Source organism: Sycon ciliatum, chromosome 7 (genome assembly GCF_964019385.1).
Source record: "Sycon ciliatum chromosome 7, ocSycCili1.1, whole genome shotgun sequence".
Lineage (NCBI taxonomy): Eukaryota > Metazoa > Porifera > Calcarea > Leucosolenida > Sycettidae > Sycon > Sycon ciliatum.
In genome coordinates, this window is record NC_088649.1 from 24,743,019 (window position 1) to 24,764,301 (window position 21,283).

Genomic DNA, 21,283 nt, shown 5'->3' on the forward strand with positions numbered 1-21,283 from the left:
CCGCAGGACCCAATCTGGTGGACGCCAGAATGCTCTGCAGCAATTGACAGAAAGCGCAATGCCTGGCGGAAATTCCGCGATGACCCCAGAAATGGAGCGCTCTAGTGTACGTACAAGCTAGCATCCCTTGACTCAACAAGATGTCTAGCAAGATCCAAAGCCAGACATCTCGACCATGTCAAGCAACGGCTCCGGACGGGCAGCCTGCAGGACAGAGAGTGGTGGAGCGTGATTAAACGAGTTGGAGGGCATGGCCGGGACAGCTCCATCCCAGTACTGGTTGACCCCGATGGCATGGAATGCACCAAAAGCCACGACAAGGCTAACGTCATCGGGAAGTACTTTGCCCAGAAGTACTTTGCCCAGAAGTGCAGCCTAGACGATGACTTTGCAGAACAGTCGGGGCCATTCCCGCATGTCCGCCAGCGCACCGCAAATACGCTTGCAACAGTCCACTTCCGCCAAGCCACCGTACGCCGGACACTCCGAGCCCTGAACCCAAGTAAAGCCACAGAGCTTGATGCAGTACCTGCTAGAGTGCTGAGAAAATGTGCCGACGCTCTAGCCCTGCCCCTATCCAAGCTGTTTACCCTGTGCTTCTGCAGTGGTCATCAACCTGCCATGTGGAAAGTTGCCAACGTCGTACCGGTACACAAGAAAGGCCCCAAGTCGAACCCCAGAAACTACCGACCGATATCACTACTGCCCATAATGTCTAAGTGTATGGAGTCCATCGTGAACCGCAGCCTGTCCAACTTCCTGAAGAAGAATGACATCCTTTCTCACAGGCAGTTTGGCTTTCGCACTGGACTGGGAACCTCTGATCTGTTGATTGCTGTTCAGCATGAGTGGAGCCTTGCAGATGCCAGTGGAGGCCTCGTCAGGGTACTCGCAGTAGATATTGCTGGGGCCTTCGACAAGGTCTCGCACAACGGCGTCCTCCACAAGGCTGAGCGGTGCGGCATAAGTGGCCTCCTCCTTGCCTGGCTCCGGAGTTACCTGACAGACCGCCACATCCGTGTCGTCATAGGTGGCCAGTCTTCACCGACCCACCGAATCCAATCTGGCGTGCCACAGGGCAGCATCCTCGGCCCCACCCTCTTCCTTCTGTACGTCAACGACGCAGAAGACCACCTGCCTGATGGGGCGAAGCTGGCTGTATACGCCGACGACACAACTCTCTACAAGTGCATCACCACCCGACTCAGACTGCCAGAAGAGACAGAAATCCTCCAGCAGGCAGTAGACTCACTGGCAGCATGGGGAAGCAGGTGGAGGATCAAGTTCGAGCCCATAAAGTCGCAGGCATTGACCATCAGCCACCACCGCTCGCAACCCCCCCCCCCCCCCCGAACGCAATACGCTTCCAAGGAGCATTTGTGCCAGAAGCAGAGGAGCTCAAGCTTCTTGGCGTCACCTTCGACAGGCAGCTGGCATTCCGCAGCCATATCCGACAGCTTGCAGTACGCGGAGCCCAGCGGCTCGGCTTCCTCCGTAAGGCATCGGCTGTGCTAGACCCAAAGCACCGGGCAATTGTGTACCGTGGCTTTGTCCGCCCTGTGCCAGAGTATGGCATGCTGGTGTGGATGAGCGTAGCCCCCACCACCTTGGCCCGCCTAACTGCCATCCAGCGCCGTGCCCTGCACATAATTGGAGATGGATCATACCTCCCGAGCCGCGACATTCGCCGTACCGTAGCAGGGCTCTGCTTTCTGTACAAGCTGCACTTTGTGGAGGGTCCGGAAATGGTGAAAGCCATTCTGCCACCATCAGCAGCCGCACCGCAACACCGCATGCCTACTCGTGAGACAACCAGATCGGCAACACATCATCCATCACAACTCACCAGTATCCTTCCTCCTCAGGCACGAAACAACACGCTCCGCTCATTTCCCCACTCCCTCATCGCAACGTGGAATCAGCTCCCACCTACCCTTCTGCAGTCTCCCCCTTCTCGCAGAGGCATGCACACGTTCAAGGAAAACGTCAACGACCACTTGCGGCGCAGCAAGTGGGAGTGGGCCACAGACAGGCTATGATCTCTGCCAACACACCAGCCTAATTATACTGACCGCACTCCAGCTCCCTTCTACCCCTCTTTGATCCCCTTCGCTTAGCCTTAAAATCCGATTATCAGTTCACTCCATCTTCCTACGGTACACTGCTTTTACTATTGTTTTGTCCTATCCCAATCTCAAATTCTCCCCATTATCGTTTGCAAAGCCGGTGCTCCCCTCTTGGATGCACATGTTTCTTTTCTCCTATGTATCGGCGCACAGGAGTAACGATGATTCCGAGACCTTTGGTCGGAGGAGTTACTTTTGCCCCGTCCCCACTTCCATCCAATATGCCACCGCCCCCGCTGTGCAGCATCTGATGGTACTGTGGTATTCAGTAAAAAAAAAAAAAAAATCTCAGCTCTTTGCTTCCAATACTAGGCATTGGCGGATAATGCTCGAAAAGGTGGCAGATTCTGCTCGAAAAGCAGTGAAATTGGCAGAACCAAACAAACCTTATGGCGGGCAATTCCTCAAATTCTGCTCCATTTCTGTATCCACATACCAAACATGCATGAAATTTACCAGAAAAAGTACCGAATTCTGCCATTTTTTCTGCCGGCATTATCCGCAAAGGCCTATCCAACACGGAGCCCAGCCACAGAGTTCCACTTGGAAAAGTCTTCCACGAGCGGCGTCAGATTCGGGTCGTAAAGCGTGGGGGAGGGTACATCAGATCAATCAACGAGATGCCAAATCCCGAAATCCCATTTGCCACTAGCCTCGCCACGTGGCTAGAAGATATTGGTTTGCTGCTGAATGCAGCAAAAACTCAGCTTCTCTTCATAAAGCCCCGAGGCGCAGATAACACACAGCCTGAGGTGTTCTGCCATGCTGACAAATTTGCTGTCACAACTTCGGCTAAGTATCTAGGACCATTGGCCCTGGAGGCATGGTCAAGGACTCAGTTTGCGTGCAAGACGCACTTGGTTCCTCAGCATGGTCCTCTCTCAGCTATGCTATGGTTCGAATAGCTTTGTTCCTGGGCTTTCTGCCCAGTTGCTTGGACGTCTGGAGAAGAGTTTCAAAGCCGGAATTCGTGCAACCTTGCAACAGCCCTTCCTCACCCCCACAGCACCACTTCTGGCACTTCTTAGTATTGTCAGCCTGGCACACACGTACACTCAGAAAGTTCTAATTTTTGTACACCGCTGTATCAATGGATATTGTAGCCCACTCCTACAGCAACTCTTTACAACGACTGCTCCAATCAATGTGCTAAACGATCAGCGCACCACTAGGGGCCAAGTCTCCAATTTGCTCCAAGTCCCTTTCCTTCGCGGGCCTGCTGGTCGCTCGAGTATGATGTTTCACGGCAGTATTGCATGGAACGCCCTCTCGGCTGATGTAAGATCGATAACTGCCGCCGATCAATTCAAGAGAGCCCTATCTAATATTGACCTACGTAACTTCTAAACTCTATGCCAACAGTCAAACACCACTCGCTGTACTTCATGTTCCTTGGACTGCTAAAAATTGTGCCCATCCAACAAAGTCTGCCAATGTTCACACATATATTTTCATGAAATGCTTCCACTACATATTATTTGTTATCGCAATTTAAAAAATTCACACAACTTGAGTGTCAGCATGCACACAATGTCATAACAAACATTTCTATAATAATAACTAGACCGCTTGCATGTCTTTATCTCTATACATTTCCTCATATAATTTCCTTCATCTTCCTGTGAGAACCGGACCTATGGGCCGGTAAGAAGGCAATCATGCCTGTGCAATTGGTGAAGTAAAATAAAAGTCAACAACAACAACAACATCTCAAAAGAACAGAACTATGCAAAAAAAACGTCATTTTCCGAAACATACACACCATGACTTACAGGGTATTTAATCTGGGTGTGGCGTCAAACAGCCCGTCAGGTAGGCGAGTAAGTTGATTACCTTCCAAATCTCTGTTAGACAAAGTAGAATTTTGATAGGATGTACATCACTTCCTGGAAGAATTTCTTTAAAAGAGAGCATGTTTGAGAAAACCAGAAAAGCTGGGCTGGGCCATGTCTCTGTTTTCCGTCAAAATTTTACAAGTAGGTTTCCTTTGGGGTCTACAATAGGCATGGGCGGGTAATGCTAGCATTATGGCTGGCATTATAGTCCCTTTTTCCGGGTGGCATAATGCTGGCATTATAACACCATTTCGAATGCAAAATTGGCATTACAAGCATAATTGCCGGTCGACAACGGTGTCATGCATGACGCTGGCTAGGTCCAGTTCCAAAAATCGTGCATCTGAACCCGACCGGCTTCGTCCGGAGACTTGACGTTGCAAATCAACCTTCTCAGTGGATTGTTTCAGACAACATTCTCACTGCTGTTTATTTTTTTCTTCTTCTGTGCTTTGGCCTTGATCCAAGACGGCCTTCTTAAATCGACTTTTCCAACTTTCAAACTGGCATTATGGAGTAGTGAGAGCATTATACGAGGCAGTATGTATCTAATATTGACTGAGTACGAGGTCAATATAGGAAATAAAAGCCGAGTAAAAGACCGAGGCGAAGCCGAGGTCTTTCACGAGGTCTTTTATTTCCTATACTGACCAAGTACGAAGTCAATATTAGATTTATCACGACAAACAGTCCGTATTTCAAATTCCAGAACGATAACCTCATGAATGCCGGTTTTATGATTGCACAATCGTTGCACCACCACCTACTCATGCAGTGAAAATGCTGCACTAGGCACCGTTCAACTGCGCAACCCCTAAGCAGTCAATATAGCCCTAAGGAGTGAAATATGCAGGAATATTTGACTGCTTAGGTATGGCAAAAATCTATGCGAGTCAATACTAAGGGAGTGATAAATCCTCATATTATGAGCATTGCCTTTAGCATTATCGCAGCAAATAACTAGCATTACCCGCCTATGCCTAGTCTACAACAACCATGCCAAAGGGGATCGTTGCATAACTTACGGACACCTTGGAACTGGGGACCACCTCGAAATTGGCCCAAAATGTATGTATGTATATTTTATTTGAATTCGCAAGTACACACGGGCTACAAGCCCAATTACATGGAAGCGAATGTGATAATGGGGTTAATTAAGAAAAAGGGTGGAGGAAGGAGGAGGACGGTAGCAAAGCAACAGGGAGGACAATTCAGGAGCAAATTTAACAATTGCACAAATATGAAAGTACCTGAGACCGAGGGTACCTGTGGAGCGATAAAATGCTTAAGCAAACAGAAGAAAGGAAATCACAAGCCAATACGCGCTAAATAGCGTTCAAACAGAACTTAAAGTGGCTCGGACCACATGCGCGCGCATTGAAAAAAGTACCTACTGCTGGCATGCGAGCGAAGCGTGCTAGTACTTTTGTAAGCGTGACTTGAAGCGTGCAAACGTAACATTTGTACTTCTTCCGCGTGCTCTCTTCAAGGTTCAAATTTTTGGGCTTTGTGTTTTGATTCTCCTTGCTTGCACCATGGCGTTTGTAATGGCTGCCTTTCCTTTATTCGCATAGTATAGCCAGTTCGTTTGACTTAGTTCTAGCACTGGGCTGCCAATAATGCCGCTGTTGCATAGTGTTCGAAGCTGGTGTTCCAAGGAGAGAGTTGCACATCGCGTTCAGTCTTTCATGAGAAATAACACGACAAAATAAGTCGAGCCTGTTGTGGAATCTGAGATTGGTGAGTCTTGAAGAACCAGAGCACGACTCTGGGCAGAATGAGGCTGAAGGATGCAAGGGGGAAGTCGTGCTTATGCCCCAGGATGTCCTGGTAGTACAAAGGTATGTGTCACACAATTTTATTTTGTTGATTTCCGCCTGGCATGGTCACCTCGACGTTCGTGATAGATGCTCACCCACCGCTGATCGTCGAGGTGTCCTTGTCACCCACGTAAACTATTCCTTCTTGGACATCGACGATTGAATTCTCTGGGTGTGTTCGGATCGCGGAGTTAGATGAAAGATTGTATTGTGCTATTGTCTTCATGTGTTCAGTATCCGGTTATGTTTTCGTTCGGCATTTTTTGTTGTCCGATCTGTCTCGTGTTGGAACCATTGCTGTATTGCGACAGTGCATGTACTGCACGATGGACTGTGTGAGGATGCCACCTTTGAAGATACATTCTGGTTGTACATATTGGCTGTGTAAATGTTACATTAGTTTAGAATTTATTGCATGCCTATACCATAAAATCCACAAAACACAACCCAATTGTCACAGCGATTTTTATTTTTCTCTCCATTATCACTGCTGTAAGTCCTAGTTTATACTACTGGACAATGAATCTCATTCTGTGAACTATGTGTTCCCAGACTTATTCACCGAATACATGTTCCATTCTTGAACCATGGTGCAGAATACATACGTATTAATTTGTACTATATTTTTGCAAATGCAAAATGCACCAAATTGTTGTAATATCCTAAGTAAAGTAAGATGATACAATTATCTATAGTGGGTATGTGTCATAGTTGTGGCCTGCATAGATTAGACTAAAAAATCTGAGGAAGATACACTTCAACAGGAAATAGAACAGTTTTTTCTTATTGGAAATGGCAAAATTTCAAGTATTGACGCCTCTCCAAAAAACAACTCAAACGACGCCAAGCATATCGGTGACCCACCAAATTTTTAGACAATCAACATAAGCACTACCCAAGGAACAAATTTTCAAGTTTATATAAACTTTCTACGTTTTTTTAATTTTTGGAGTTTGGTGGTCTGAGCCTCCTTAACTGGATGAAGAGTAGCATAAGCAAGCATTTCCTGACAACGAGAGGGACTGTAACTACAGCCACAGCAGTAGCTTCTGTGGCAGCAGCAGCATCAGTAGCGCTGTGCAGACTACTCCAAGGAGTATGGGATTGTGAACATAGAAGGGAGTTTGCAGATCTAGCCTGCCAGCGTGAAGGGCAGTGCGGCTACGTCGAATTCACTGGGACGGTTGAGTAGGCGAACTTCGCTGGGGAGGGTGTTCCAGAGGACGGCACCACAGTGCGATGGACGGGATGTCCCTGCTGCTGGCCGGGCTAGCGGGAGGCGCAAACCCTCTCCTTGCTGGAGGCGGGTGGTGTTTCCAGGAGCACTTTGAAACTAGTCCTGGAGGGCTGGGCTGGCACGATTGTGCTGGCAACGGGAAATTTTTGCGGCTGCAGGGGGCGGTTTGCCATTTTTGGGCTTTGCAGTTTTTGCCCCTCGGGGCTGGCTTAGCACGATGGACCCAAGTGTATGTGGTGATATCACAGTGGAAGATCAGTTTGGTGTTCCAGACCCCGTGAGGAAAGATTCTGTCCGTCAGTCTTGCTCAACATGTGAAAGCCATTTTTTTAAAATCCTCGAAGAAATGTAGTGTAGTGTGGACTTGAGGCGCGTAAGAATATTCTTGCTGATTCTCTACCCCCATTATAAATTCTGGCTTCGTTTTCGTTCTTGCTCATTCCCATGCAACTACTGATGAAAATGGGTGAAAAGCTTTTAGTACTATGAAATTGACAACCTTGTTGTGTGTATATAAATTTTGTTCGCCTACCTCTCTATTTAAATATATATATAAAATTATATACACACAACAACAAGGTTGTCAATTTCATAGTACTAAAAGCTTTTCACCCATTTTCATCAGTAGTTGCATGGGGATGAGCAAGAACGAAAACGAAGCCAGAATTTATACTGGGGGTAGAGAATCAGCAAGAATATTCTTACTGTACAGCGCCTCCAGTGTGAATCGGTGGCCGCTGTTCCGGGCTGGTGTGATGACACTGAAGCTGCTGTTGCGTTCCTGCGGGATGCATTCAGGTTGCGCCTGCAAATGCTTTGTGATGGCGCTATCACTTGTTGCCACACGTTTGTCAGGCGGCTTCTTGTACAGCTTGTCTGGGATATGCTGCTTGATCCTTTCCGAGAATCGCTGACATGTCTCACCAACGTACGTCCGCTCACAGCGACACGCATACTTATAAATAAAATTACTATTTTCAAGAGTTGGTGAAACATCCTTCGGAAGGAAAACAATGGTTACCAAGAAATCGACAGAAGTTCACTTTTGCTACTCAAGAGTTTCCTGCACAGGTGGGTGCAATCATCGCGCAGGCAAAAAACAACAATAGAGCACTGGCCAGAACAAGGGGTCTTATAACAGGGCCTGGTGGTGTGAGGTGAGAATGATAGCAGCCAAGAACAGGACAAGAGAAAATCAGTGCCAGTCAAAGAAAAGAGCAATTTGGGTGACAGCATTACTGTGAAAAGCTATTGTGCTGGTTGGTGCGAGTGTAAGCACACGCTAGGGAAATCAGCGCCATGAGGGATAACAGTTATGGGATGTGTAGACAGCGCTAATTTCCCAGGTGAATATGGGTGCTTCAGGTGATAGCTGCTCTTGTGTAGTCCTTCAGTCAGTATCTGCTGGCGTGTCGGCACTTCGAGACCATCTCACTTCTCTTATTGAAGGCCTAGTCTCGGTCGCTCAGCGCTGTCCAGGTCTTCGGTGCTGTACATAGCGGGCATCTCTTGGTTAGGTTGCTGTAAGCCCTAGACCTTTCGCAAATCTTTCACCTGATTTCGCACGCTTCATTTTTGGACTTTAATCCCCAGACATGCTTCGATAGCTCTGTGCTATGCCTGTACGTAGCAAAGCGCATAGAGGTTTTGTGGTTTGCCAGGCGAAGCTTGAACGGGGTGTGTTCGATCCGAAGTAGCCTCTCTCATCATGCTGTGTGGTCACCACTGCCTCGTACACTATAGCTTCTGCTTGGCAGTCTCCTCGCAGCGGGCAACTTGGTGGCGACCTGCAATTGCACGCCTTTTGCTCTGCGGGCTTTGTCATCTGCTTGCGGTTGTGCGAGTATGTCACAGACGCCATGCTTGGCAAACAACAGTAGCTCACCTTGACCGAGTTTCGGTTAAATATCGTGTGGAGTATCGATGTCTTGGGGAAATACTTGGTGATTAGGCGGAGGAATGCAGCACCAACATTCGTGGACACGCTTTTGGAGAAGGGCGGGTTAAACCAGATAATGTCGCGCTTTCGTTGGTGCTTACTCTGCTTCTCCTCTGTCTCGACGTACTCTATGTTAACTGCATGTCCACTGGCATGCAATGCGTCGTTGTAGAGGGGGGGGGGGGGGTGGGGGTGGGGGGAGGTTGGGGGGGGGGGGGGGCATCACCATTGAACACTCCCTCATCAGCCGAGATGCTGGAGATGCGTTTCGCCACTGCCTTGGGTAAGTTTCTGAGGATATTAAGCGGGTGTTTGGATTGCATGTTGAGGTAGAGTGGGTTATCATTCGGTTTTCTTTAAGGCTGGTAGTTGCCATTTTGGAGGTTGAGGTTGACGACTTTTAGGTTGGCCCCAATGGTTACTCTGAGGCCAAATGACGCAAAGGCAGAGGTGATATCCTTGCGCACTCTGTCGACCGCCGCACCAGAGGCATTTCTCAGTACAGCTATGCCGTCATCGCGGTATAATCCAATGCCGCTCCTATCAATATTCTCCGCAAGTTTGTCTAAGACCAGCACCCCCACCAACTCGCAGACTTGGCACCATCAGGCGATCCCATAGAAAGGTCTTCCATGGTGTTGGTTATCACAACCAGCTTATTCAGCTGAGTTACCAGATTTGTGGCAAGCAACAACTTTGGCCACCCACTAGATGCTTTTTTGCCATGGTCGAAGTAGCCGCTCATGGCTACCTCTAGTGGCCATGTTCATCCATAGCACACGGATGGTCATTCATAGATGTCTACATACAAATGTATCTGATGCAAGGCTGCTCTTGGTTCTGCACGGGTTTCAGTACAGAGTGGGTCAAGAACCAAATTTCCACTTTCGTTGGTCGCTACCACCCCGTGAGCGGCGCCATAGGCAGGTCATAATGGGGGGGGGGGAGGGTACATCAGATCAACCAACGAAATGTTAAACCCCTAAATCCCATTTGCCACAACCCAAAAGAACAGAACTACACCAAAAAAAACGTCATTTTACGATACATACACACCATGACTTACAGGTAAAGTAATTTGGGTATGGCGTCCAACAGCCCGTCGGGTATGTCAACAAGTTTATTATGGTGCAAATATCTGGGAGAACAATATAGAATTTTGATAGGATCAAGAGTCCATAAACAAGAGTATGCAACTGTGATATCTTTTCTATGGGCCAGATGCGCGGCGCGCTGCCTTCATTACATCATTCAGCTGCAGTCCGCGCACTGCGGAAAATCAAACACCGCACTTTCCCTCCAGTTTGAAATGAACTTTCGTACGGAACTGGAGTTCACGCGCCAGAATTCAGAGATTGTGTAGGTACTGGAACGAATCGAGCAAAAACGGATGGGCTCGTGCGAGAAATTGAGAGTTTGGATGCATGCTTTCAGAGCGTGATGAAGGCAAGTTACGTAATGAAGGCAGCGCGCCGCGCACTGACCCATAACCACAGTTGCATACTCTTGTTTATGCACTCTTGATAGGATGTATGTCTATTTCTGGGAAAAAATTTTGATACTCATTTTTGGTCGGATGGTGAGACAATTAAATTATGGTGAAAAAGGAGGACAAAATGTTATGAGTTATGACTCTCTTGGCAACCGCATGTCGAACAAGTTGTACGCAGTGTCTATTGCTGTGGGACAGCTCTCATTGACAAGCACTGTCACTCACTGCACGCCGCCTATGGTACATAGCAGTAATTCAGTCTAGAATCACTTATGCATCTAATTCCTTAAGTTTTTTCCGTACCTCACAAAGCAGTTAGTCACCCGCCTACTGAAAGTCAGCAAGTCTAGCGTTCACGCCATATGAGCCGCGCCAAGCTAAAAAGTGGCTCAGTGTTTTGCCAACAAATCGAGAAAATCACCAAAACGTCACAGTCGGCAAAATTCTACTCGAGCGCAGTCGCGAAAATATTCACTTTCGAGCACCCTTTGAAACTTTCAAGTAAAAAAGTTTGCAAGTGGAGAAGAAGAAAGAGGCCTTTTATTTTTGAGCAACACTTCTTCAGTGTTCCCTCTTTCATCGTTGTGGGGATTTCTTGCCCCTGCCAGAGATCGTAATGAAGCGTTCTGGAGAATGTGGAGGTGAGCAGGATGACACTCTGTCTCCGTGTGCGCCCAACCCCACTTGACGAGGAAGATTCGCTCATTCATAGTGGCCGTGTTTCTCATCGTGGCCACGACTAGAGCGGCTAGTATAGCTATGGGGAGACGTGTACAAGCCGTCCGACTATCATTCTGACAAGCTGCCTAGTGAGTTGGCTCTTGCTGCGATGTTTCACTTTGTTTCGGCACCTTCAAAATGTTCATGACGTGGCGTACTGCATTCCAAAATTTCCTCATTTCAAGGCCAATGGTGCCACACGACGAAGCGACGAATTGACTCTACCTGTAAGCATTATTGTGGTGCCTTCTACCACTACCTGCACCAGGGAAGGAGAATGACATGGACTAGGACGGACAAGGAATCAGTGCCGCTTTTTAGCGATGTGCTGTCTGCTGGACCTACACGTACGTGCAAGGGACGGATGGAGCTTGATCTCTGGCACAACACTACGAGCTACATGAAAGGATTAATTCATGCTGGCATAGGTGATCGGAGAGAGTAACGGACTGTCTTGGTAAGACTTAGATGCGACGTATCCCAGCCCAGCGAAAATATAGTCACAGACTCACAACATCATTGAAGGATATGAAAATTCGTGGTGCGTGAAGAAATGACATGAGATACATAGATCAATTATTTATTCTTTCTTTGGATCTTCTAATTAGAACACAAGTGCTCGTTCTTCTTGTATTGCTTCCACACCTGCTAAGCTTTGTCTCCACTTGGTGTCCCATGATTTTCGGAGTTTGGGCCGGTCTTCAAACCCTTAGTGTCATTGATACCAGGTATGCTGTGACATGTGCGCAATGTATACGTATTTATGGCACATATACATTTCAGATGGGCACCAAAATTTTCGTGATGGAAGTTGGATAGGTAGACATCACTTTGGCATGGAAAAAGAAATTTCCAAAAATTATGCCTAAGCCACCTTTTTGCTTGGCTCGGCTCATATACCAATTGCATGGGGCCGTGCCCACTGGGCCACGACGCACACGCCTCTCGCTTTTTTTCTGTTGAGCACCTTTTCATCTTCAAAGTCTTGCAGTTTGTCTTTCATTGTCTGTCCTCGTCAGCCAGCACATTGTTTCTGCTTTACTTCAAGTTGATCCCTGCCGACCCCGTCGTGCACGGGGATCGTCCCTTCAGAAGTGTTGTCGCCACTCACCTGTTTTGTACAAGTAAATGTCTTAAGACAGCCTCTTGAATGATTCTCGTTTTGACCTTACCCTGGCTGTTTATTTATTTGTTTTCCTCTGAGTCACGTTGGTGCTAACGCGCAAGTGGAGATGCTCCAGCCTACAGCCATGTCGTCTGTTCCGTTATTACCAGTGCCCATGCCATTGCTCTACTGACACTGATAATTCTCTCCTTCTGTCTAATCGCGTTCCGCTCTGCTTCTCTGTCTCTCTTCTATTCTGTTTCCGCTTCGAAAGTGTACTTGTTTTGAGCTGCTCTCATGATAATTATTTGTATTTTTGAAACCCTTTGCAACCGCGATCACGCGCTTGTACAACTGCGCTGTGCTAGCTGTTACTGCTGTATGACTGAGCTATGACTATGACTATGAGTCATGCTCGCACTATGATGCCTTTGGTGTCACGTGTACGTGTATGTCGTGGCGCAAGCGCGATGTGCCTTTGCTGGCCCTTTTTTTGCTTCCTTTTGCAGTTTTGCTTTTAGATTTATGCTGGTTATGGTTGAAGTGTGTTTGCAAGGAGAAATCCAGAACGTTTAGTAATGGTGTGTTGTCCCGTTTGCGTACGGAGAGTGTGCCTGTGCACGTGTATCGGATTTTGAATTCTTGCCTGTAACAACAAGGGGTCAAGCCATTCAGCTTCTCTGTATCCCTTTTCTACCTGGACGATCTGGACGGTATACTATGCATTTCCTTGGTAGCTACCTCTGGAATGCCCTCTATCTATCTATCCATCTATCTATCTATGTATCTATCTCTCTCTCTCAAACACACACACTCTCTCTTTCTTCCCTCCTTTCTCTGTCTCTCTCTATCTCTCTGTCTCTCTCTCTCTCCCTCTCTCCCTCTCTCCCTCTCTCTGTCTCTCTGTCTCTCTCTCACAACAATCGAGGACGGCTTTGCAATGAAAAATCCAGCTATACTGGAGCTGAAAAAAGAAGAAAAAACGTGCTCAGGATGAGACTCGAGGACACGCATACTCTCCCAGCGGTTGAAATGCAATTTTTTGTGAAAATGCGTGTCGCCGACTGACCAGTAAATTCGCCTGACGACTAGGTACGGAGGCCTAGTTCCGACAAAATGATGAAGAGTTAATGAAAATGTATGTATAATTGATTAAAATAATGCAGAAGGTTATAATTATGAAAGCGGATAAAAATGATTGAATCACGAGACGTGGAGCATGAATTTATGGAGTATGGACACAGCGCATTCAAAAAAGGATATGAAAAAAGTGATGGGTAAGATGATTAATGATTATGGATATGGTAATAGATGAGTGCGGAAGGAGTGAAAAATCAAGCTTGGGTCGTAGATACAGTATGACAGAGTACATAAGCACCAGAGTGTGCACTGCCTGATCTAGTTCTGCATAGGGTCTTGGTCGAGCGTAATCTGATCTATGCGTCATAATACCTTACACATCTGAGGGGAACCCGGGGAATCGTGGGTACTCTCGGATCAAAAACAACAGTGCTCTGCCTCGGGACCGGCCTTGCGCTGGTGTGGAGTGTACGCATGACATCAGAAGATCCGATTCCGCTCCACCAAGACCCTATGCAGAACTGGATCGGCGTTGCACACTCTGGGGGGGGGGGGGGGGGGAGTGGGTGTAACAGATTCACTGTTACTACTAACACTAGGAATAGGATACACTTATCACCTGCTATTATCACGCTGCTGCTGTTAGGTGTTATGTCCATCATTGCTTGTTCATGTATATAAGAACGCATTATGGCAAGGATCATTGCTTATTCCAAGAATGACTACTGAAGTTAGTTGGACTGTTACACTGGTAGCAAGAGGATGGTTTTTCCTTTCGTCATGTTCGGGCTATGCGCAGTGGCCGCATTAGTCGCCTACGGTATATTCGAGATTCAGAAGCGTCTGAATCACCTTATCGCACTCGGTCAGTGCGATGGATCAGATCAAACGCCAAGACGTGCTCAAGCTCCCAGCGGAGAGAGGCCACGCATGCGCCATGTTAAGTCTCCGCCTGTGTTTCGTGGAGATACAAGAGAGTTCAAGGAGTGGGCCTTCGCCATCGAACTCGCCATGAAGTCCCTGCAGCTGGACAACGCGGAGGAGCGCTTGAGCTACGCGGCGAGTTTTCTGGAGGGCAACGCTCGCCTTTGGTTTATCGCCTCTCAGGAGGCAAACACGCTGTTTTCCGACTGGCCAGACCTGAAGAGCAAGCTGGGAGAAGGGTACGGCCCGGTTTATGACAGGGAACAGGCGCGCATCGACTTATTCGCTCTTCACCAAGATGAGACTCTTGACGAATACATCAACAAATTTTCGCGGCTTAGCTTACAAGTTCCCGAGCTTGATGACCACTCCAGAGCTATCTTGTTCACGCGTGGGCTGGCTCAGGGCCTAAGCGGTGAGGTACTTAGGGAGCATCCGCAACATTTGCGAGCTACGCCAAGGCAGTGCGCGCACCAGGGCATCAGAGGCGCCAGCCTGGACCCTGGTCAAGCCAACCAACACCATCCGGTGGGAGAGAAACCAGGGAGCCAGAGGGTCGTTCAAGGCTGTGTTTCACCTGCAGGAAACCCGGCCATATTGCCAGATTCTGTCCAGAAGGAGGCAGGAACGCCACAAGCAAGCCTTCTTTAAACGATGGACGCCAGTAAGGAAGGGAGTGCGACTACTGGCGAACACGAGAGCACCCAGGAATAGGCCACGAATCAAAGTTCAGAACAAATTCAGCCCCTTAGCAAATGAGGAACCACGCCTCGAGGAGACCGAAATTCAAGCCTCGCCTGTCAAGCATTCGTCACCTGATACTGTTGGCCGGCCTAATGAAGTAACCGCCAGCACAGGGAGCATTTCCGCCGACAACGAACACGACCTAATGTGCGTCCACGGCAAGATAAATGGACGTCGCGTTACCATGCTACTGGATTCTGGGTCAACCCACGACTTCATTTCAACTGACCTTGTCAAGAAGCACAACATCTCCACAACAACCGGTAGCGACGTCCTGAACGTCACACTTGCTGATGGATCGGTCCGCTCACAGCCTATTACGAAAACGGACAGCTTGAAGACCGTAGTCGGCGACTTTAGCGAGCACCAACAGTTCCTAGTATTCCCTATGAAGCGGTATGACGTGATCCTCGGCAAACCATGGCTGACCCAGACGAACCCACAGATCAATTTTCGTACCAATGAAATCAAGCTGGAGGGTGGATCCATCATCTGTCAACCGAGTGAAAGTGATGGCACGGACAAATCCAACCCACCGATCGAGACGTTCCTCATCTCAGGGAAGCAGGCTAGGCATGCAATGAGAGGTGGCGCAGAAGGAATCCTAGCGTATGTGACAGCAGATCCGGATGAGCCACAGACGGTGGATAGTCCGGGTAGGGAGGATCAGAAGGATTTCAAGGACCTGCTGAAGGAGTTCGGGGACGTCTTTCCCGATGAGCTTCCAAACAAGCTGCCACCCAGAAGAGGCGCAGATCACGAGATAAAAACGGAAGAAGGAGCTAAACCGCCATCTCGTGCAGCATATCGTTTACCAAAACCAGAGATGGATGAGCTTCAAGCTCAGCTCACCGAGCTGCTCCGTAGAGGATTCATCCAGCCCAGCAAATCCCCATACGGAGCCCCTGTGTTCTTCGTAAAGAAAGCGGATGGAACACTTCGAATGGTATGCGACTGGCGTGAGCTAAACCGCATAACCATTAAGAACAAGGCATGCCTACCGAATATTGACGACCTCTTTGATACCGTCCAAGGCAGTGCGTATTTCACCAAGCTAGATCTGAGGTCCGGTTACAATTAGATTCGAATAGAAGAAACAGATATTCCGAAGACAGCAATAAATACCCCATTCGGTCATTTTCAGTTCACAGTGATGGGTTTCGGCCTAACAAATGCCCCGGCAACATTCCAAACCTTGATGAACAGTGTCCTCCAGCCATACCTGCGTAAATTCGTTGTGGTGTTTCTAGACGATATCCTCATATTCAGCAAATCATGGGAGGAGCACATCGATCATTTCAGAACCATCTTAAACGCCCTCAGGAGGAATGAGCTACATTGCAAACCGTCTAAATGTGAATTCGGCCGGACGGACGTTCTGTTTCTTGGGCACCGGATAGACGGCCAATGCATTTCTCCAGATCCAGAGAAGATCAAGGCCGTGCATAACTGACCTGTCCCGACGACGGTCACGCACGTAAGACAGTTTCTGGGATTCGCTAATTACTTTCGAAGGTTCATTAACCATTTCTCGGCCATCTCCAAACCCCTGGAGGAACTGACAGGGAAACATGTGCGCTTCGAGTGGAATCAGACTCGACAGGAGGCATTTGAGCGATTGAAGTCTGCTCTGCTGGATGCACCAGTGTTGCGACTAGCAAACGTCAGTCAGGATTTCCGCGTTGAGACTGACGCAAGTGACTTTGCTGTGGCAGGAGTCTTGACGCAGCAAGCAGAGGACCAGTCCTGGCATCCTGTGGCTTACGTGAGCCGAAAGCTGTCTTCTGCCGAACGGAATTACACGGCCGCCGAGCGAGAAACTTTGGCTGTAGTGTACGCCCTGCAGTGCTGGCGAGTCTACCTATTTCGCCACTTTCAACTCTACACCGACAACATGGGAGTTGTCTACCTCAGGACCAAACCAAACTTAACCAAGAGAGAGGCTCGATGGATTGAATTCTTGGCCGACTATGACTACACGGTACATCACAAGCCAGGGAAGTGTAACATAGCAGACCCGTTGTCACGTCGACCAGACTTGGAACTGAATGGAATCGAGTTCTCTCTGGATGTGAATCAAGGAATTGCGAATCAGATCTCAGCAGGGTATGATAGTGACCCAGAGCTTTCGCCAGTAATCAAGCGCTTGTAGGCTTGCAGCGAAGACGCCATGCATGAGCGATACGTCTGGAACAGTGTGGACCGGCGGCTGTACCTAGTAACATCGGGCGATGCTCGCCTCTGCATTCCTCGCGGTCCGGTACGGCTGCAACTGCTCAAACAGAATCATGATTGCCTGACGGCCGGCCATCCGGGGAGAGACAGGACCTACCTGAAGCTGAGCAGATACTTCTATTGGCCAGGCATGAGAAGTACTGTGAAGGACTTCGTTAAATCTTGCGACCGGTGCCAATGCGTAAAGGGTAGCCAGACCAAGGCAGGACTGTTGCAGTCCCTTCCAGTCCCCGAACAGCCCTGGACAGACATCAGCATGGATTTCATCATGGCACTGAGGCTGACCTGCCGAGGACATAGCGCCATTCTAACCTTTGTGGACCGTCTGACGAAGAATGTGCACCTGATCCCGACGACTGTTCTTGTTGACTCTAAGGAGGCAGCCCGATTGTACGTGGATCATGTGTTTGCTGCCCATGGCTTGAGCAAAACGATAGTTTGTGATCGAGATCCGCGATTCACGTCGGCGTTCTTCAAGGAGGTTTTCAGTATTCTTGGCGTGGAGCTAAAAATGAGCACGGCCAACCACCCGCAGACCGATGGCATGACTGAGCGTGTGAACCGTGCCATTGAGGATACGCTAAGAGCTTTCGTCAACCATAGGCAAAACAATTGGGATGAACTCCTATCGCTATGTGAGTTTGCGATCAACAATGCCGATCAAGCGTCAACAGGTAACACGCCATTTTTCCTCAACCATGGATGCCATCCAGTTACTCCCTCGAGCTTATTGACGAAGCAGAAAGCTGGAGCTGGCATGGAAACGAATGGTCCGCTGTCATGGCTGGATGGCCGCGTAGAGGCACTACGTGAGGCACAGGATGCCATCGTGGCGGCGCAGGCCCGGCAATCATTGTATGCGGATCGAGGACGGGTGGAGGACGCCCTGAAGGAGGGGGATGAGGTGTTGGTCTTCAGGGACTTCCTGCTGACGCCCGAGGAATGAGACAGGCCTTCACACAAATTAAGGCTCAAGTGGTATGGGCCATTCAAGGTGCAGAAGAAAGTGGCCCCGAATGCGTACAGATTAGCTCTTCCAAGAATCATTCGGGCCCATCCAGTGTTCAATATTGCTGCCCTCAAGCTGTACCATGGCAATGAGATACCGGGCCGTACTCAGCCGGCACCTCCACCCCTAACCGATGCGGATGGCCATACGCGGTACATTGTCGAAAAGGTGTTGTCACACAAGAAGAGAGGACGGCGCACGCAGTACCTAGTGAAATGGAAGGGCTACCGAGATGCCACCTGGGAGCCGGAGGAATACTTGATGGATGAAGCAGGAAACGCTATTATTCCGCTGAAAACCTACCTGGACCGTTTTTCATAAAATCGCTATTTAATTGGCAGCCACAGTTGTATTGCTAGTTTCTACATGTTGCAATAGAAATGTAGCATTCTGCATGATTAGGATAGTGCTTCCCTGCCAGCCAGGCGTTATTTGCAGAGGACATGCACTGGATCTTGAGTTCATCAGTGTTGTTTTTGGCTACCATGCATTCCACATATCCATGCATGATCATTAGTTACCATAACTGTTCCTTCGAATTGGTACTGTTCTGACAGTTGAGAGGGGGGAATGGTGTAACAGATTCACTGTTACTACTAACACTAGGAATAGGATACACTTATCACCTGCTATTATCACGCTGCTGCTGTTAGGTGTTATGTCCATCATTGCTTGTTCATGTATATAAGAACGCATTAAGGCAAGGATCATTGCTTATTCCAAGAATGACTACTGAAGTTAGTTGGACTGTTACACAGAAGATCCGATTCCGCTCCACCAAGACCCTATGCAGAACTGGATCGGCGTTGCACACTCTGGGGGGGGGGGGGGGGGTATGTACTCCTGATATTATGAGAGAGAGAACAAATGAAGAAAGGGAGAAAATGAGTGAGAGAGAGAGAGAGAGTGAGAGAGTGAGAGAGAGGGGGGGGGGAGTGTGTGAGAGAGGGGGGAGGGGGGGGGGGGGAGGGGGAGAGAGAGAGGGAGAGAGAGAGAGGGAGAGAGAGAGAGAGAGAGAGAGAGAGAGAGAGAGAGAGAGATTGACCAGTATGTGAAAGTAGCTGAGCGAGTTATTGCTCCGCTGCAATCACCTCTAGATCTATCTAGTACACGTGTGAGAGTCTGGAAAGTCCGCTTTTCACCCTCAGTTCTGACGCTAACGGGAAGAGCATTCCTCCGTTGTCTTGAACAAGCCCTTTCTGACACTTGGATTACCCTCGATCCCGTTCTGTGTCATGTAATAGTAATGGTTATGCCAAAATATGAGATTAATCGAAAAAGGAAAAAAAAGCGCGATTTAGGGTGCTATTCTCCGTATCGCACGTACTTGGCTAAAACCCACTCATTGCGATCATGATGAGTAGACCCTCCAAGCTCGACAAACATGAGTGAGTTTTGCATGGTCAGGACGGGACTCTAACCCAGTTCCCCTTCACGTTGACGTTGTAATGCTTGCTAAAGGTCCCTTGTTCCGCATGGTCAGTACGGGACTCTAACCCAGCTCCCCTGGTTCATATCATGTTACTCCGCCACCTGGAAAGGTCTTCAATGGTGCTGGTGATCACAACCGGCTTATTCAGCTGAGAAACCAGATTTGTGGCAAGCAACAACTTTGGCCACCTACGAGATGCTTTTTTGCCCTGGTCAAAGTAGCCGCTCATGGCTATCTGCAGTGGCCATGTTCATCCATAGCAGACGGATGGTCATAGTGTAATGGGTAGCCGAGTGGTAGGCGCGGTGAAATCAACAAGAATTACTTTTATTCTACTTTCAGGTACACACCTGAGATATAATTATTAGTGAAAGAAGAAGCGGCAAAATAGATAACTTTCTCTCCGGTGCTCACCTAGAGGTTGCCTACTTCTTTTTCGAGTTAGCTTTCGTTGCTATCTAATCTAATCTTATTAAAACAGAAAAACGCAGCTGCTTTTATGCAGCAGGCGCCGTACGCTTATATGCGGAGATACAACATAAGGTCGTTCCGTATTAGTTCCGTACTGCTTCCGTATTGGTCGGGCAGGGATACTACACCCTCCCTTCCTACAGATAACCACGCCCTCGTGATTTTCACAAAATTAGTGAAGTGTTACGAACACAGCGTCAACCGGAAGATGGCAAATTATATCGGAAATGATAACGTTTAGAGTAGACAGAAGAAATGAACTGATAGCAAATCATAAAGTAGAAGCACACCAGGTTCACACGATCTCACGGGGTCAAAAGGGGAAAGAACTGTCCTCCAAATAGGACCTGAAAAACCACAGCACTCTTCCTGCACAACGCTGGCACAACCCGCCAGGATCATCGCAGTTCAAAAACCGAACTGAATACACTATAACTATAAGGGGTGTTGTCACACACATTGTCCCACGTTAGCTGGGTAAGCCGTGGCTCACCATGATCAGACGCCTACCAAACTAAACTGGATTCACACACTCGCATAAAGGAAGACTGAAGAGAACAGGGAGACTGAAGGAAGACAGGAAAGAAAATGCCATACCTGGAATCAGCGTTAGTAACCACGGCGGCGGCTGGAGCTATGGCGGAGGGCAAGCCAGGTGTTATCTTCATCTTGGCTGAGCCGGTCACTCAGAGCGGCTAGCTCGTGGTCGGACAAATGACCTCCCTCCTCGTCTTGAATCATGGTCTTCACATTGTCGATAGCATCGCTTTGCGCGACGTAAAGAGTGATGGTCTAGCCAGGAAGAGTGTTGACGAAATTCTGCATTCCACCACGGAGACGAAGTACCAAGTGGATAGTGGACTCCTGCTGAACGTTGTAGTCACTCAGGGTTGGGCCGTCTGCCAACTACGCGCCGGCAAAAATCAAACGCTGCTGGTCTTGGGGAATACCCTCCTTGTCTTGGTCAGCAGCCTGCGTGTCGTCGTCCTCATCAGCTTCGTCATCACCACCGGTAGTATACATGTAGGTAGCGGGTTGCTTGGAATCGCCATCCAATGGATGCCGTGCGGAAAGAATGGTGATCCACGTTAGCACCCTGACTGTGCTGCAGGCT

At 48.5% G+C, this 21,283-nt stretch overlaps 1 protein-coding gene across 1 annotated transcript in view; it reads right to left on the reverse strand.

The window, feature by feature from the left end:
- Positions 1–21,283, reverse strand: part of LOC135821739 (leucine-rich repeat-containing protein 15-like) — a 120,944-nt gene that overhangs the window by 62,871 nt on the left and 36,790 nt on the right. Inside the window, exons 5-6 of the mRNA XM_065334737.1 lie at positions 10,024–10,095; positions 3,899–3,970 (exon numbers count right to left, since the gene is read on the reverse strand). Of these exons, the coding sequence (XP_065190809.1) occupies positions 3,899–3,970; positions 10,024–10,095 (144 nt within the window). The remainder of the gene's footprint in view (positions 1–3,898; positions 3,971–10,023; positions 10,096–21,283) is intronic.